This window comes from Diplotaxodon limnothrissa, linkage group LG20, assembly GCF_057381915.1.
Source record: "Diplotaxodon limnothrissa isolate DT_005_m linkage group LG20, D_limnothrissa_male_GT1.1, whole genome shotgun sequence".
In the NCBI taxonomy this organism is placed as follows: Eukaryota; Metazoa; Chordata; class Actinopteri; order Cichliformes; family Cichlidae; genus Diplotaxodon; species Diplotaxodon limnothrissa.
This window is the reverse complement of record NC_140615.1, coordinates 2,388,249-2,407,061: the sequence shown is the minus strand read 5'-3', so window position 1 is coordinate 2,407,061 and position 18,813 is coordinate 2,388,249. Positions and strand designations below refer to the sequence as shown.

Genomic DNA, 18,813 nt, shown 5'->3' with positions numbered 1-18,813 from the left:
CATGTGATCCCTCCAGTAAAACATGAAAATAGCTAAAAGTAGAGCTATTAGGGATAATCAGTACAGTGTTTTATTGTGCTATTTTTGCCTACTGGAATAAGCTTCTTACAGATTAGCTCAAGACTATCACTAGATTGATACCGGGAGATAGGTTTGAATGATGATAATGTATACCTTATAGATCCCCATGGGGAAATGACTCTCTCTGCACTCAGTGAAGCAGTGGGCACCCAGGGAGCAGTGTGTAGGGACGGTACCTTGCTCAGGGGTACCTCAGGGTAGCTGTTCAGTGGACTTTCCGATCATGGGGCCACCACTCTACCTACTGAGCTATCCCTGGCCCCAAATGACAGAACAAAATCTGTGCTGCTTTTAATACCAAGTCAGTTTTTCATGAGCTGTTATAATTATAAATTGCATAATTAGGCTCTTATGTAACATTCGGTACTTACAGGCACAAAGCATGTAAAGCTCAGTTGTGTAACAAGGAGATTTATGCATTATAATAAAACAAAGTGAGGTTGGATGAGACTATTGTCAAGATTCTGTGGAAAAACTGTGAGTGAGCACAGATAGGCTGCCACGAACTTCTTCAACAATTCCAAACTCTCCTCTCTATAGACTGGAGTGTGTGTGTGTGTGTGTGTGTGTGTGTGTGTGTGTGTGTGTGTGTGTGTGTGTGTGTGTGTGTGTGTGTGTGTGTGTGTGTGAGTGTGAGACGGATATGTGAGATCCTTTGGACCGGTCACTCATGATCTGTAATTTATCTATGGGCATCCATGTGCATGTGTGCATGCTTGCATGCTTGCATGCGAGCATTTTTGAGTGTGTGCAATTGCAACATTCCAGCAGGCAGAAATCTGAGAAGGTGGGACTTACGAGACGCTCGATTCTGCTCTTTCTGGGTACTGAGGGGTGCTGAAGAGTCAGAATTCCAATTTCCTTCAATCACTTGCAAGCCATGGAAAACAACAGAAACAGGAACCTCTCATTGCATCCAAGAAAATGTTTGTATTGTAAGACATATTTGTCACAATATAGTTTACACATGTAAGTGTCTGCTTTCATATGCTTTCATGTTATAGGCATGAATTCATGAAAAATTCTTATATGTTCACTTGATGTACACTTAAGTTGCACGTGGAAAAAAGATAAGTGGCACATCTGAGTTCCCTTATTATGACACATGTGAGCTTTATGAAACATACTACATAAAACATAGACATTCACTTTAGTTTTTACCATGTATATTATGGGCCGTCACAACACTCTGACCCTTTGTATCACTCTCATACATCCACACACACTCTTTTCATTCTGATTCTCCAGAGTTTGCTTTAACTTATATCAACTGAAAACAATACCTCATTTTTCCCAAGTTTCCCTCACAGGGGCTTTATAAGGCCTCACAATCAATCTTGTCGCACACCACTGTACTGCACTGTACTGCACCGTACTGCACTGTACTGCACCGTACTGCACCGTACTGCAGTTACCTTGTTCTCCCCTTTTCCCTTCTTCAAACTGCACGCTCACCCTTTCTCTTCAGCCTGAGTAAAGAATGGGAAAGGGAAGAGAGGGAGAACGAGAGGGAAGAGTTTGAGAATCGCGGGTCCCTCCCACTAAATTGTGGGCCAATGAGTGTAGCTCATTCACAACTCATGCGCTCCTTCTACAATAGGTAAGGAGAGAGAGACCGAGAGAGCAAGAGATACATACAAGGAGAGAAAGAGAGAGGGAGAGACATATATACAAGGAGAGAAAGACAGTGAAAAGGCAAGGCCAGAGTCAGAGGAGACAGACAAGAGGGAAGAGGAGCTAGATAAAGTTGAGCCAATGGGACTGAAGTAGTGACAGAGAGGTAAATAAACAGAGATGAATAGGTCAGTGTCTTGACAGGACAGATTTACAGTGCGGACAACCTGCAGTGAAGAAAAGGATAGGAAGGGGCATTAGAAGAGCGACGGAGTACTTAGAAGGGAAGAAACTCCTCATTTATCAGCGCTGCATCTTAGAAAAGAGTGAGACAAGTCGGGAAACTCCACAGGTGCAGATGCAGACAGGTGGTCAGCCAGACATGCCTCTTGTGCTTCTGTTTCTCTGTGTGGCCGGAGGAGTCTGGGGGTCCGCCCCCGGAGCGTGGGGGTACGGACGGATCCAGGACAGACAGGGTACAGCGGCAACAATGTGCCCATCTCCGTGCCACTGTGAAGAAGACGGGATCTTTATCATGGTTGACTGCTCAGAGATGGGACTATCATCTGTGCCAGCCAACCTCAGCCCGCTGACCACATACCTGTGAGTAACACATCACTGTTGGAACAACAAAGGACTCTCTGGTTGTTTTATTAAGTTTTTCACCCTGTGTTTCCTTTACCTCACTAATCATCTTCCTCGTGTTTTGAGTCCTAACCTTGATCTTCAATCCTCCTCTCACTCACCTCGGTCTGGTACCCATTTGTTTCAGTGTTGTTTGAAAAATGAATTAATGCTGCTGAGATGTGGCTGGTATTCCATCATTTTGTAAAAATAGAGCAGTGGGCAACAGCTGGCTGGATGTGAAGCACTGGCAAAGCCCACATGCAGATAAAAATGGACAGGCGGGAACATGTGTATGCACGGGAGCGAGAGAGCGTGTGTGCTGGCCACTATGGCAAAATAACTGGACCACTTTCAGTGTCAGGTTTCTGAGCTCCAACTGGAGGCATGCCACGAGAGAGACTGTGTGTTTGTGTGCACACGTGTATGCTGCGCCTTTTGTGTTTGTGCGTACACATGCATGTGTGTGAGCTGCAAGCACTTGACACAAGCATGTTTTTGTGTGCGCGTGAATCAAGAAGGGTTTGAACACAGATGTCCAAACGTGTAAAAGGCTGAGCATTCAGCTTTGCCGCTACTCTGTGTCACACTGTGTTGCAATAAAAGCACAGTGGCAAAGAAAAGAGCAGAAACATGTGCAGGAAAGGCTCATTTAATTATGTTTTTTCAAACAAATATCTTGATGAAATAACTCCTTTGTGACACTTCATTTCCAAACACCGAAGAACAGTAGCATTTTTTCATTTCATTCGTATACGTTGGCTAGAGCGCACGGCAGATGCTGTAAATACAATGAAAAATGTAATTCCAGCCACTTTAAGGGTAATAAGAAGCTCTAGACATAATATTATGTAAAAGATAGTTTCATACACCACCCTGTCGTGGCTTAAAGCCAGATCTTTAACTGCTTTACTGCGTAAGACCTCAGAGGACAGATTACAGACACTTTGTGATAACTGATACTAAAGTCATAGAAGTCAAATCCAGGAAACAGGGCGTGATAGAGAAGCTCTCACTAGGGGCTCTGCAAGTATTTCGAGAGCAGAGGAGCAGAATTCGGGAGGAGGGGAGAAAGATCAAGAGTTTATGTAGCAAACGACTTTAAGAGAGGTGCATAAAAGAACTCCGCTTGAATGATGCTCGCCTCTTGTGCTGTCATGGGAGCCTGTGATGGCCAAATCTCACTGTGCTCTTTTGAAAGTTAAAACACATTTATGGTGGTGAAATATGGTCTCTTACTGCGTCCAGGAATCGCTCTACCTATGAGAACATCAGGCTTTTGGCCTAACAATGCTTGCATGTCACACAGCTAAGTCAGCACACGTACACACCCAAGGCAGGCTTGATCTTAAAGGGAGCGCGTTGAGCCCCTCAGTCCTCCTCTAGAGCAAAAACAATGATGACATGAGACTCCCTCAGTGGAGATCTGCGCTCATCTTAAGTGCTGCGCCCAAGCCACACACAAACATACAGATCTACACACAAACACACATCATTTCCTACAAACACAAGCTTAATTGTTCATTTCCCCTCGTTCCCTAACGGTGGAACTGCACCAATTAGTGAGTTTGAGGGCTGATTTAGAATAAGATAAATAAACTCAGTGACCAACCGCACACGCCCACACACAGTCAACACATTAGTTGTAGAGGAGAGAGAAGATGGAATGTGGGACGGCAGGAGAGATGCCACAACGAATCAGGAGAGTGCACACGAAATGTTTCCTTCTTCAAACACAAACAAAACAACAAGCTTCTCCCAAACTCAGACACTGCATGAAAACAACTGCAGCCAGCACAGCAGGCTGGAGTTTCTCATTTCATCCTCGAGCATAAAAGGTTACAACAGCGGCGAGCCGGTCCAATCCCCATCAGGATCTGCAGAACTGTCCAGCACGCCCCGCTGCGACGTGTACTCTGGATTAGCCTCCAAGCACATACTGTAGGCTGTGGAGGTCACAGGGATTTGCTTGGGAACAGTCCACATTATAAACCACATCCACACAACTCTGTGAAAGTATATGACATCATTCGGCCATGTCATCGGAGAGCTCTTCAAAGTGAGCCGAAATGCACATGCTAGCGACTTGAGAGGAGAAACCAGGCGATGCATGATTCACTCGATTTTCAAGTGTTTATTTGCACACTTGGACGACCCCACTGCATATAGGCATAAACATAATTAAGTCGTAATCAGGGAAATTTTTCTCTCTTTTTCTGAATCATAACACCGAGGCGACTACAGGTTGACTCTGCAAGAGAATGTTGCCACTGGGAGGCAAAGGTGCTTGGAGCTGCTAGCAGCGGAGTGGGTAGAGATTTATGGCAATAATTGTTTCCGTGGGCAATGCTTGAAATGAGCTGTCATGTGAGATCATTTGAAAGACCTTCTCTTTGATATCGCATTAGGAAGGAAAGGCAGTGCCCCAGGGTGCTTGTCTCTGTGAGTGTGTGTGGATGTGTGTTGAGTGCGAGAACACCGTGTACGGTAGTTTGGAGACCTGTGTGGTTTAAAGTGTAGCAGCAAACAAGTCAAACGCCATAAAGGATGGTGAGTAGTGTGACTACCACAAATCTTAGTTAGGAGCAAGTGAATTAGTTGGCTTTCCACCTATAGACTTATACATAGTTAAAGCAATGTTTTTTAATGCCCTCGTTATCTGTTTAATATGATATCCGGTAATATTTCTATACTCTCTGTTTCTACGGTTGTCAGGTGCGCATGTTTACACGTCTTCCACTTACTTGAACAGTGTGAGCGTAAGTGGAAAAGAGTGTATTTGGGTCTGGGGTTGGACCGGAGTTGAGAAGCATTTAGGTGATGCCTAGTGGTAGCGGTAAGTGCGGTGAACTTCTAACAGTGTTTTGGCTGGGGCCAGGAAACCACAGCTAGCGCATTACCAGACAGAGGAAAACTGAGGAGTGTGTGAGCACGCCTGCATGTGCACACGCGTTTGTGTGTGTGTGTGTGTGTGTGTGTGAGTTTGTGTGTGAAGACCACCCAGATTGCAAAGGGGATTTTTTTCTAGCCAGTGGAGGTGAAGCAAGAATCTAAGAATAATGGAGAGATAAAAATATGATTAAAAGGGAACCAATTGGTGCCACAGAAATAAATGTGCATTGGACAGCTTTGAACACTCTGCTTTAGCAGGGGCAAAAAGATAAATAAATAAAAATCACACAGACACATTCTATATATACGCATGCAGGGGACAACATCCTGCCCTGTGTGGTGACCGTGGCAGTAGCAGTCGTGTGCGTGTCATTTAGCCATTATGTTGATGGAATGATTCCTATCGTGAGTGACCGGAGCTCACACTGTAAACATCATGTCTGCAAGAAACAGAGAGAAAACAGAAAATGTATTTGACAGAGAGCAGAAATAAGTGCATAGAAGAAAAAAGAGAACAGTGTGTGTGCGTGCTTGAGTGTGTGCTCGAGTGTGTGTGAGTGTGTGTGTGTGCTCAAGTGTGTGTACAAAGAGTGGAGGGTCCTCACAGAGAAGATATCAGCGCCAGCATCAGTGTCCTGGCTCCAGACATCTACGGTAGCACCCTGCCTCAACTACACTCCCCTCCTACCTCATTTAGGCCATTCTCCTGCCCCCCCCCCCCCCCCCCCCCCACCTCGCCTATTCATCTACAGAACAGGTGTTGGTCTGCTCACGCAGTGCAAATGTGTGATCCCTGTGCAGTGATTGATTGAAAAAACCTAGCAATGGCTACACCTTCGGGCGGCGGAATAAGAACAGCACAGGGTGTGTACTCAGATGGTGTCACTTCATTGTTTTTCTTCAAGGTGTTAATGTGCATGTCAGTTGGGGAGGAGCTGTTTAGACTACAAGCCAAACAGCTGTCAATGGTGATCAGAGAGTTGTACAGAGGAAGAAATCAACTGCACCATAGTTTCCTTCTTTTCATGCTCTTCATCCTTCATTAACTCCTTTGTCCTCTCCTCAACTCAAACCCTCAAAGTGTTAACTCAGCGCTCTCCTACAGTAGATTCCCTGGAGCTCATGCAACGAACACTGGCTGAAAAAAGCCACTTCCGATTGCTAAGTGATATTTATGCCAGAAGGGTGAAGGAACTGCACTGGTTTGTGGTTTCCTGAGAACGACCTGGGAGGCTTTTAAACGCTGCTCAGGGACAGACGGTAGGTAGGCAGGTACAGAAAAACAATGGAAACAATGGTAATTCCCTCAGGAACAGCAACCAAAGAAGACACAGAGGCCATAGTGTACTCTACCGCTCCACATCCTGTCCTTTAGAAAAAAGTAGAAAGCAATCATGACACAAGATCTTGAAAGGAACTAGGGTGGAGGAGGCAGAGAGCAGAAAAGCAAAGTGGTTTTTGTAGTTTATGTGTACAAGAGCCTGCACATGATGGGCTTATGGGGACTGAATTAAACTGTTTGGCCCTTGTTGGCCCACTGACTGAATATGTAAATCTGTGTTTTTCGTGTGATGGCAGTGTGACGCAAGTATGACACGGGGCGCTAGGAATGTTCTCCCTGTGATGTGCGGTCGTGGGGTGAAGGCCTGCTTCTGACTGAGAGAATTCAGATTGGCTGCATGGCCCAGATTCCTATTCTTTCCAGCTCAGGGAATCCATGGGAATATTTGTTTGTGTGCATGTGCACGTGTGTGTGTGTGTGTGTGTGTGTGTGTGTGTGTGTGTGAGCGTCTGTCTGTACTGTATGTGCATGAAACTGTGCAAGTGCACGTGTGTGTGTGTGTGTGTGTGTGTGTGTGTGTGTGTGTGTGTGTGTGTGTGTGTTTGCGTGAGCGTCTGTCTGTACTGTATGTGCATGAAACTGTGCAAGTGCACGTGTGTGTGTGTGTGTGTGTGTGTGTGTGTGTGTGTGTGTGTGTGTGTGTGTGTGTGTGTGTGTGTGTTTGCATGAGCGTCTGTCTGTACTGTATGTGCATGAAACTGTGCAAGTGCACTAGCCCTCTCTTTTCCACTACAGAGGAAGGCATTGTCCTGTCCTGGGACGGGGCACGCCGAATGTCACCAACTGTCCAAGTGCATGTCCATGCATATGTGGATCTATGTGTCTGAATGTGGCATATGTGCATTTGATGAGACATTTTGAAACTGTTTATTGCCTAAAAATACAAGAATTTCAAACAGGATTTTATACTTCTGCAAGAAGATGCAGTTACAACAGCTCAGGAAAGGCCCACTTTTTAGATGAGCCTATCACAAACTACAAATGTAATGGCTATTTGAAGAAGCAAAAACTGTGTTTTTCTGATTAAAACATCTAAGATAACCTGATTATGTCCTAGAGTAAAAAATGCTCAGATGGATTGTGCAGAAAGTTGGATTTAATTTTATTTTTTACAGTTTTCTTTTTTAAATTTTAAACCCCCATAAAAAAAGTTTGTAACTTTGTTTTTTTATTTAATAGGAAACTAAAATAATAGATCCTGTGATGAGACATGGGGGAGAATGTTTACATGAGTGATGACAGCAGAGTGTGCATGACATATCTCTCAAAGTCTGTCTGCCTATCTTTGTGATCGTTGGCCAGACCTGCAGAGCAAAGTGGCTCATGTGGGGCTGGCACTGTGCAGGTGATGACTAGTAAGAGCTAATGATACTTAATGCCCTTTCAAACAACACACACACACATACACACACACACACACACTTGCACGTACTCACAAGACCCTCCACCCACATAGTAAGCAGGTCTGGCCCGGATCTGGTATCAAGCCGGCACTGCTGGTTGACTTCTGGCATGATAAGACGTATGTCATCCAGATATGGGCCAGGCCTGGCAATGATGCCACTGTTCATGCAATGGCATACCACATCTGGCCCGATTGTGGTTTGGGTTATGTGGCCTGGGCCCATAGAAAACAGGACTGGCCCGGATCTGGCATCAAGCTGGCGCTTCTGACTGACCGGTGTAATGGCAGAGTGTATGTCAACCAGATGTGTGCCAGGTCTGGCAATGACACCACTATTTATGTGATGGCATGCCACATCTGGCCCAATTGTGGTTTGGTGTATGTGGCCTGGGCCCATAGAAAACAGGTCTTCCCTGGATCTGGCATCAAGCTAGCACTGCTGACAGACTGGTGTCATGGCAGGGTGTATGTCAACCAGATGTGGGCCAGGTCTGGCAATGATGGCAGTATTTATGTTTTTATTTTCCTATTTTAGTTAGAAGACCCAAATGCCATGTTGTGATACTATACTGCTATGGTAGCCAACGTTTCAAATGCAGATTTGACATGTTTGTGAGTGCACACTTTATCCAAAACCTAGTGACGGTTTACTCATCATTACCAGCGGGTGGCTGTAGCTCAGGAGGTAGAGCAGGTCACCTATTGATTGGAAGGTTAGTGGTTCGATCCCTGGCTCCTCCAGTTTGCCAGTCTGTGTATGAATGTAGTTAGGAAGCACTTGGTGTAGAGAAAGTGTGTGATTGGGTGAATGCGGCATGTTGGATAGAGCACTTTGAGTAATCCGGGAGAGAAGAAAAGCGCTATATAAGAATCAGTCCATTCACAATCTGAACAGTTTCGTCATGTTACTTTGGCACTATTATGTTCCGGCACATGTTATTACATGGCTTGATTAAGCTGACATCTAGGGCCAGCACAGGGCCAGCAGTGTGCTTGAAACTGGTCCGTGGCTGCACACAACTTACACATGGCCCACATACCGTAAAGAATGACGGCCCTTTGGTGGCCCAGATCAGGTTGGCCAGAGGTGGCCCACATGTGGGCCAGCACAGGACCACCAGTGTGTTTGCAACTGGCCCATGTGTGAGCCATCTCTAGCAAACCAGATCTGTGCCACCAAAGAGCCGTCATTCTTTGCGGTATGTGGGCCATGTGTAAGCATATTGTGTGGGCCAGATCGGGGCCATAACAATTCTGCTATGTGGGCATTGCACACAAGGAAACACACAGGCAGCAATAGTGGCGCACACGCACATACTCACTTAATGATGGTTAATGCATCAAAGAATCTCACAGAGCAGAGATGTCACTACAGTGCTAGTTGGGATAAGGTTGAATGGTAGACTGGAGTATTAACTAAAGGGAACAAAGCAGCTTTTACAGACACATGTAAATGTGCGCACACACACACAGACGCTCACAAACACAAATACAGTAGCATAGCCAAAGGGGGATATTGCACAAGAAATTAAAGCAGGGATGTAGAAAACAGAAGTTTGAGAGATTAATGATGGGGGGGGATAAAGAACGACGAAATCTTTTCTCAGGACGTCTAATATTTGAGGGTTAGTTTGACTGATCTGAATGCAGAAACAGCAGTGAGCTCAGCAGGATTGCATAATTATTGGTAAGACTACATCATTATTCTTCCTAAGCCTGGACTTCACAGGTGAATTTTCCATCTGCTGTGAAGAGGGGAGGGGGGAATTCTGTCAGGCTTACTCAAGTCTCGATTACATATCTGAGAAGGAGCAAAAGAGGAAATCTGGACTTTTTACATGAATGGCAAGACGCCAAACTAAATCTCTTTAAACCAACAGCAGCCACATGTCTTCAGCAGTGTGGGGTAAGATTTCATCACGCGCTGATCTAAGTTGAGTTCTAGATGTTATCCGTGGGTACTCTTTAATATATGGAGCAGATGACCTGATCGTGGATCTGTGAGCGCTTTTTGGGCCAGCAGTGGATTTGAGCAGCCTTCTAACTAGATCCAGTGTCCTCCTGTTTCTGCCATTCAACCAAATGAAGTCATAATAGAGCCTGACACTAATACTCATCGGGTTTCATTTACTGTTGTGTCCACTGCTGCGAATCTGCCTTGAATCAGAATGCAGAAGGGGGGGAGGACACCTCTGTAAGAGATACCCATTCAGGAAGCGATAAAATTTGCTACCCTTTTCCACACGTTTACTATTTTTTAAAGAGTTCATTGGCATGCTATTAACTTTTAATGCTGCAAAAACTCATAGCTTTGATTAAAAAAAGTACATCATGTGACAAACGCGCATGAAAACTAGACAAAATATACATGTCAAAACAACACATTAGTGGAGTGGGGGGGGGGGGGGGGGCTGTGAATGCCTTCCTGCCTTCCAAAGCTTTGGCCTACACAACAGCTGCCTGTCATTCCTGTCCACATGTTGGAGGCAGTTGTATGTTGTGTAGCGCCGACTGTTCCAACACTTCCTGTTCCATTACTGAAGTGCTTGACCTTACACCCCCCCCCCCCCCCCCCCCCCCCCCCGCCCCCAATCTCATGACAGGGTGTGTGTGTGTGTGAGGGCAGGCAGCGCACATGAAGTGTGTATGCGCACGTGTTTATGTGCGTGTGCAGTATACCAGGGGTTGAATGAAGTCCCAGAGGGCACGAGTATGTTTCCCATGACATGGCCTCAGACTAAACAGCTACTCTCTCCACCCAGACATCCGCCTGTCATTCTCCTCTTAACCGCAGCAAGCAGAAAAGAGCACAACACACTGAAGCATCTCCCTTTTCTGTTTCATTATCTCCTCTTTTCTCTTCATCCCTCCTTCTCTGTTTCTCTGCACTTTTGTTGCAGAGTCCTCCCCATGGCCCTCCTCATCCAGGTGAAAAACTTCTCCTCGCCCTCTTGCTCTTTGTCCCCCGTGAATGAGAGAATAAGAGAGGGAAAGATAAAAAGAGAGTGCCTTCGGACACAAAGGGCAGTGTACCCCTCCCAGGAAGTCTGGGAGAGAGGGAGAAAAAACACATCTTTAGAGAAAGGAGGAGGGGAGGACAGCATTGTGCCCTCCTTCCTGACTCTTGGGTGTGTGTGTGTGTGTGTGTGTGTGTGCGCGTGTGTGTGTGTGTGTGTGTGTGTGTGTGTGCGTGTGTGCGTGTGTGTGTGTGTGTGTGTGTGTGTGTGTGTGTGTGTGCGTGCGTGTGTGCAACCTCATGTGTGACCGGGAGAGAAACTGAATGCCAAAGCAGTCAGTCTATTCAGACAGAAAAAAAGCAAACACACTTAGACCTCACCCTTGCATACAATACACACATGCACACACACTCACACACTAATGCACACAACTATTTAGACCCTCTTTAAGGCGGCGCCCAAGCACTGACTACCAGTTGCATTGTGTGGAATAAAAGATCCTCTTTCATCGTGCCTTAACTGTTTCAAAGAACTAAGTGGAGAGGATCAGACTGAATCTAACTGAAGACATTACAGTTCTAATCGCTGTGAAAGACAGCCAAGGTGTGGCTCAAGCAGCCCTAATGCACAACTCCTGCCCTCAGGGCAGAACTCTAGGTTGTTGATTTCCACTAAGGTTCTGTTACTCTAATGTTCCTCACATATAAGCCACCTTCAAAGGTGCAGCGCTTACTGCCATTATTGGCTGTTTGTTTGCTAAGAACTTCCACCTGAGCGAGGGAGATTGGGATTGGCAGGGAGGCAAAAAAGAAAGAGAGACAGACTAGAAAAGGAAGCGAGAGCGAAACAAACACCACAGAGTGTAAGTTGGTAAAATGTATTTATAAAGCACGGTTCACAGATAAAAATCACAAAGTGCTTCACAATAAAACAAGAGGCAAAACTATATGAAAACAACGTAAAACAATCAAATACAACGTAAAACAAGAAACTAATTAAAAGCTTGACTTCAGCCGCTTTTTAAGAGTCGGTGGACTCTGTAAAGTGCAAAGAGATTTACACAACCTTGGTGCCACTGCCTGAATAACCTGATCCCCACGAGTTTTGAACTGAGCACATGGGACCAGTAGCGACCTCTGACCTGAAGAACCAAGAGCTCAGGAAGAAGAATGAGGTTTCAGCAGGTCAGCGATATCCTGGGGAACTTTACCATGTAGGGTCATAAAAGTTAAAAATACATTTTAAAGTGAAACCTAAAATTTCCTGGCAACCATTGAAGAGAAGGCAAAACTGGAGTGATATGCGATCTTCTGTTGCTGCAGCCTGAAGGCGATCCAAAGCTGCTTTGTTGTAACAAGTAAAAAGACTGTTACAATGATTCAAACGGGAAGAGATGAAAGCACAAATAATGATGGTGTGGCTCTGATTAAACTGATTTTTTGGGAGGTGAAAGATCTCTCAATATTTTGTATGCAATTGTAAGGTTTAGTAGCAGCAGCAAGTCTTTTCATACAGGTTTCCCTTTCTTTTTTTTGTTTGAGGTTGGGGCAGGGGGAGCTATGGCCTCAATGTGAAATGCATCATATCATATCACCCCCCTGCTTACGCTCTCTTTCTCTCACTGACACATTTTAGCAATGTTTCCAGAAACAGGCACCTGACTACTGATCATATCTGCCCTGGTCTCAGGGTATATTCAGTCACCAGGGTGGTCCATCACCCTCCTCACAAAAACAGCAACAACAAAAAACCCACACCTGGAGTATGTGTGAGTGCCTGTGGCTGTAGCGTGGGTGTCTATGTTCCTAAAAATAAACAACGGCATTTTCATATGATGTGGCGAGTTGTTTTGCTGCGCTAAATCACCAGCTTTTTGTCAGAAATGCATCCAGTTTGAAATTGGTTACAGTGGGGCTAGGGGCACATTCACCCCCCCCACACACGCCGCCTTTGATCACAGAGCCGATAACATACTTCAGTAGTTCTGTTGACGGGGAAGTGGAAATATGATAAATCACATTATTCTAGCTACAGGACAGTGTAACCTCATGCTCGAGTTGAAATCTGAAACAGCGATGGGGAGAGAAAGAGCGAGTGTGAGGGATAGAGCAGCATAAGAGAGAAAGAGAGAGTGAGGGAGGGACTGAAAAGGCCACGGCCGATGAATGGAAATGTACCCCTGCTTCTTCATGCTTCCGTTCCTCCCTTAAGACATGCGACTTGCCATGGTTACTCTATCAATCACTGCACAAAGCAGTCAGATAGTGCTTTACCTTTCTTCCGATGCCAATTCCTCCTCCCTTACAGTCACACACAGACGAGCCTACACGTACACACATCAGTCGGAGAACATTGTGTGTCTGCAAACTGCGGAACGATGGAGAAATAGAAATGGAAAATGTATCAGTTTCTTTTCCCTTCTCAGTTCCACACGTTACCGTGCTTAAACACGCAAAAATGCACACATCTGTGCACATGAAGATCCACGTCTGTTCCGTTCCCACCCCGGGGGAAGACAGGAAGAGCTCACAGGCTTTGTCAGAGAAAAAGGAGATAAAAAGAAATGTTATGGGTGTGTTTGCGGATGAGCGCCGGATGAGCGCCGGATGAGCGCGCGTCTCCGCGCGTCCGCTTTCCTGCATGCGTCCCAGCGCCGCTGAGGAATCTTTAGTTCGTCAGTCAGCAACAGGAGTTCTAAGGAAAGGCAATGGCCTGTGCGCCTCTGTCAGCTGAAAGATGTGTTTTCCTGCGAGCAATATCAGGCTGTTTCTCTGACGCCGTGATGGCCAAGATAGGGCAGAACGTTTCCCTGCTGAATACTCACATGAAAAATGAAGAAAAGAAACCTCCACGCTATCCCCCCCAACACACACACACACTCACAGCAATCCCTTTCCAGGTCCCAGCAGAGTCCATGTATGATGTGGTGAAAGTGCAACCAGGGCCTGCACCCACCACATGTGCAGGCTGAATGGGAAACAATAGGGGTGTGAAAATGAGCGACAGACATCTCACCACACACACCGCAGCCACCTATAAATGGAAATAATATTGTCCTGCGCACATAGATACTGATACACAGACTTCTCCCTCTCTTTCACAGAGCACACACACGCACACACACACATTAGAGATGCCAGTAAAACGGGGACAGTTCTAATTGTGAAACTCCCACAGCCTGCAAAATCTTCTGAGCGCTGTCTTTCTCATTACTTTTGCGGCCGTTTACTTGCGCTGAAAATATCTGCACGTCACAGCGCCAGCCGACACAATGCACATGTGGTAGTCATCAATCATAATTATCATGGTTTAAAAAAGCCACAGCTGTTATTTGATTTTAAAAACAAGCCATAGCACAGTGCCTTCCAACGATACGTCAAGTTGTCAGCGGAGGCCTTGGCCTGCACTGCAGAAACGTCTCTCTCTCGCTCTTTCTCCGGCTTCCCAAACGAGCTTGTTGGAGAGCGCAGGCGAGCCGAGCTGCATTCAACCTTTTCCCCATGACTCACCGGTGTGTGTGTCTTTATTTTTAAACATTTTCTCTCTCCGTTGCTGTGTGTTTATTCTGTCTGAGCGAGGCCGCTGTTATGGACTTCACACAACGTTTGTTTATGGCTTCTTTAATCAGGACCAGATAACGGAGAGTTGTCTCCATCTGTGGGCGCATCCCCAGAAGCTGGGTGTGTATGTCTGCGTGTCTGCGTGTTGCTCCCCTTTAACAATCCCTCCACAGTGTCCCAATAAATATTCTCCCTCTGCAGAAAATTAGCGCCCAGAAGATGAATCGGATTAAAGTGTGCACGTGTCTTGTTCACGCGCCCCCTCCCCTGCGCTTCCTGTGTCATACGTGATGTCACCCAGTCTTGATTACTGCGTTACTGCTTGCTTGCTGCGTCATCTCCATGGCAACTTTGTTGTCACTTATATTGACCTCAGACTCTAATCAAGCAGTAATGTATTATAGTTGTATTTATTTCAGAATTATTGAGCAGATACTGTGCCAAAGATGGAAACTGTTGGCTTTTCTGAAATACCCTGAAAAGCTAAAGTCTGACATTGAAATTTGGCATATTTGGAAAACACTGATAGGAAAATGAACTTTTAAAAATGTTTCCTGACAAAACGATCAACAGTTTAGCTGTAGACCAGTGGAAACGATCTTTTATTGTGTCAAGCTAAACATCACCTATATGCCACGTCTCTGAGGTATGGATCTCTTACTTCTCCTTATCACTCAGATTCTCAGTCACTCTTTTAGTGGCGTATCTCAACTCTGAGTCCCCTTCTTTGCGCAGCAGCCACGCACAAACAAAAACACAAGACTAACAAAAGCATATGTTCATGAAGGGAAATGAACATGACTGAAAAGTTTGAGTGAGGGAGCAAAAGTTGTCTCAAAATTCTTGCATGTCTTTTGCACAACGGTCAGCCTGTCGGTGCAAAATTCCTTCATTTTCAACATCTTTGAAGTTTTTTTGCGTAGTGGATATTTAGAACTCCTTCTCTGCAACATTTTAATGACTCTTACACCTAAGCTTTGACTAAACTATTCTCTAACCCTTCTTTTCTTGGTTTGTATTTTTTTGGGTGGGTTTGCTGTCGGGCTTAGGATTACTAACCTTTTCACAAACCTTCTTCCAGTTCACTTTTCAAGAACTGTTTATATGACTTATAGCTAAATCAGTGATTGAAAGTTGGTTGATCCCTAAGGAAGAGCACAGCTACTCTAAGCCACAAGATTTGTAAGACCATCATCTCGCTCATCATCACAGTTGGTATGATCTGTCTTGGTCTACTGATAACACTGTGATCAAGGAGCCCAGGACTGGATTACAGACAACCTGTGTTATATTAAAACCTCACTGGCACTCACACACTGTGTTTACTGTATGCAGTAATTTGTTTGCTCATTTCTTTAGTCTGTTATTTGTTATTCTGACTTTTTTAATAAAAATTGAAGATTGAATAAGTGATCCAATAAACATGAAATGGCACCATATTTACCCCGTCCCTCCTACCACGGAGGTTATGTGACGGGTTTAGTTTGTCAGTCTGTTTATCAACAGGATTACTCAAAATGTTACGGATGGATTTGCATTTGGCTCAGCTCGTAATGATCAACTTTTGGAGTTGATCTGAAGTCTAAATCTGGATCCAGGACATGTTTGGAAGGCTAATATACTACTAAGAAACAAGAGTTCATCTTTATATCCATCTTTACAAATAGATAAGAAAAAATCTGGAAACATAGTGACATAGTGTGTCATATATATACATATTTGTGATATAGTTCTGGATCCGTGATGGGGGAAATTCTCACTCTTGCTGGAGGTATGCAGCCTTGGACTAGCCTTGTATTTACAGGTGCCCGGTTTTCATTATAAGCAAACACAGTTTAGATTACACAAACATGAATAAATATCACATTCCTCTGTAAACATTTGACAAACCATTATTGAATGTTTTCATACCCGCTTTAGCTTGAAGTCTCCTTCTTATCCTCCTTTATAGGCCGAGTGCTACCTTAGGCTATTACTTTGAGCTGTCAGTATGCATTACCAAGCATACCAAACAAGCAGTAAAACAACAACACAGGCCTTGCTCATTATTTTATAAGCATGAAAGACAAGTAACTACTAAGAGTAGGTCAGTAACATCAATGCAACAGTGAAACCAAAATATCGAAATCCCTACAGAATGTCACACTGGAAGGTCCTTGAATAACACCTTGAACACCTCTCTCTGCTGTCAGACCCCCCAAGAGTTTACATTCGTGCCTTTATTATACTTTCTTAGGAAAATATTAATTGTCAGCAGATGCTGTAGAAAAGGCTCTGCAATGATCTGCTAACGTTGCAAGCTCATCGCTTGGTAAGAACACACCCCCTCATTACACGTGACACATGGAGCTTATGCTGTGTGTTATCCTTGACGGTGTACCAGATTTTTGTTATACTGAATTTGACTCGTCTGCTAATTATGACAGGCTACTCAAATACCCACATTTTTTGAACCAAGCACAGTTTTTTTCCATATCTCCCTGAAGTTGGATATAGATCACGCCTGAGGACAGATCTGTCCAGCCCCCTGTCAGCTTGGCTGACTTGACAAACAAACAGGCAGTGTGTCAAAACTCCCAACTGCAAAGGGCTTCTGAGAACAGAGTTTACACTCGCTAGCCTGGTGGTCTGGCTTTATGAGCAATGTTAGTGTCATACACACACAGAGACACGCAAATTCAAGTCTCACTCCTGAAGGCTCATGCAAGACCCCAAGGGCTGTGAAAGCAAAGCAGAGGTGATGTAAAACCTTCTTGCTTTCCCCGTGCTAATCAAAGAGATGACCTTACATGACCGAGTTAAAAGGTTATATATGTTTTCTACCAGAGGCTGACACATAGGCTGTCCCCGAGTGTTAAAAAAAGATGTGAAAAAGTGTGTGTGTTTAATGTGTGTGTGTGTGTGCACGCATGAGTCTGAGCATCCTTCACCTCTCCCTCTTTCACCACAACGCAGCTGCGTCAACACTCACCCCTCAACACACCCTCTCACGTCAGAGTGTGTGTCAAAGAATCAAAGAAATGGAGTGTGCCTGTGTTAAAGCAATGAACAAAGGGGGAAGGAGGTGGTCTCAGGAGAAACCTGAGGAAGAAGAAAGAAGCCAAGAGACTGAGAACGGGAAGGAGAACGAGATAGATAGGAAGGGGGGACCGAGGGGTCAGATCTGAGAGAAAGCAGAGTGAGACATCTGGAAAAGAGAAAGAGTCACTGGGACGAGGAGGAAATTACAGCTGCCCAACAATGATTCATTGGGGAAAATTCTCCTCTGCATCTCCCTCTCCTCCCTTCAGTTCTCCAACCTCTCTACCTAACCCTGTAACCTCTCTCTGTGTACTACTCCCTGCTCGCGAGGATGGATTTCCATATGAAAAAGGCATCCGAAACATTTATAATTTTACGTCTCTGAGCGTTTTCAAAGAACATTAAAAAGGCACGCATTGACTGACTCTTTGATTTTCCCCGTTTCTCTCTCTCTCTAGGGATCTGAGCATGAACAACATCAGCGAGATCCAGCCCAGGGCCTTCCACCGACTGCACCTGCTATCAGAACTGTGAGTGCACAATCATTCAACTCACGCTCACTTAATGAACCTGCACTGTCACAACTCGTGCATGACGAGAACCAGTAATTCCTTGAACTGCTGATACCCACAGACGCCAGAGATGAGGTTGATGATTCTGGCCCGCCTCTGATCTCCCCTACCAAGAAAGTGCCTGAAGCAATATGCTAGTATATCCTGGGATGGCTGCACAAAAGGGAGAGCTGAGGCGAACCTGATATTCACTCAGAGATCAAATATATGGTCTTTAAAGCGCAGGTTCTGTGCTCGGCATCCAAGCCTCTGCTTTCTTGCCCTCCTTGAATTCGGTTCAGCTGGACAGATCAGCAGAAACAGTTCGCTCGTAGACAAGTGTCCTCGCCAAGATAAACACACACGATGGGAGACTTTTAGGATAGCCCTGGGACAACAAATAATGCAAATAGAATTAAGTATGGATTCATTGGAATATCTTTCACATACGTCTCTTGGCTGGTAATAAATAAAGCTTTATTTGATCAAATGAAACTAAACAAACAATATGTTAGACTATAAGAAGTCTAAATGTTTTCGACTACCATAGCATATGCTACAGAGGAAATCTGGCCGGCGCTTTCAAGGTAAAAAAGAAGTAGTATTGGTTTCAGTCTCACAGGGCTGTTAAAAGAATACAAGGCGCAGCAAGTTTGCAAAACTTTTTTGAACACGTTCTCAGTCAACCTCGCCGATATCGGATCTGACTACTCCAACCACCCAGCAGAATTCCGTCTCCGTTTGACAAAAGCTGCCTACAGACTTG

The 18,813-nt window shown here is 45.0% G+C and overlaps 1 protein-coding gene across 1 annotated transcript in view; it reads left to right on the top strand.

Moving 5' to 3' along the window:
* Positions 1-2,053: 2,053 nt before the first annotated feature.
* Positions 2,054-18,813, top strand: part of lgr6 (leucine-rich repeat containing G protein-coupled receptor 6) — a 38,237-nt gene continuing 21,477 nt past the window's right edge. The window contains exons 1-2 of the mRNA XM_085344343.1: positions 2,054-2,298; positions 17,955-18,026. Coding sequence (XP_085200469.1) covers positions 2,054-2,298; positions 17,955-18,026 — 317 coding nt within the window. The remainder of the gene's footprint in view (positions 2,299-17,954; positions 18,027-18,813) is intronic.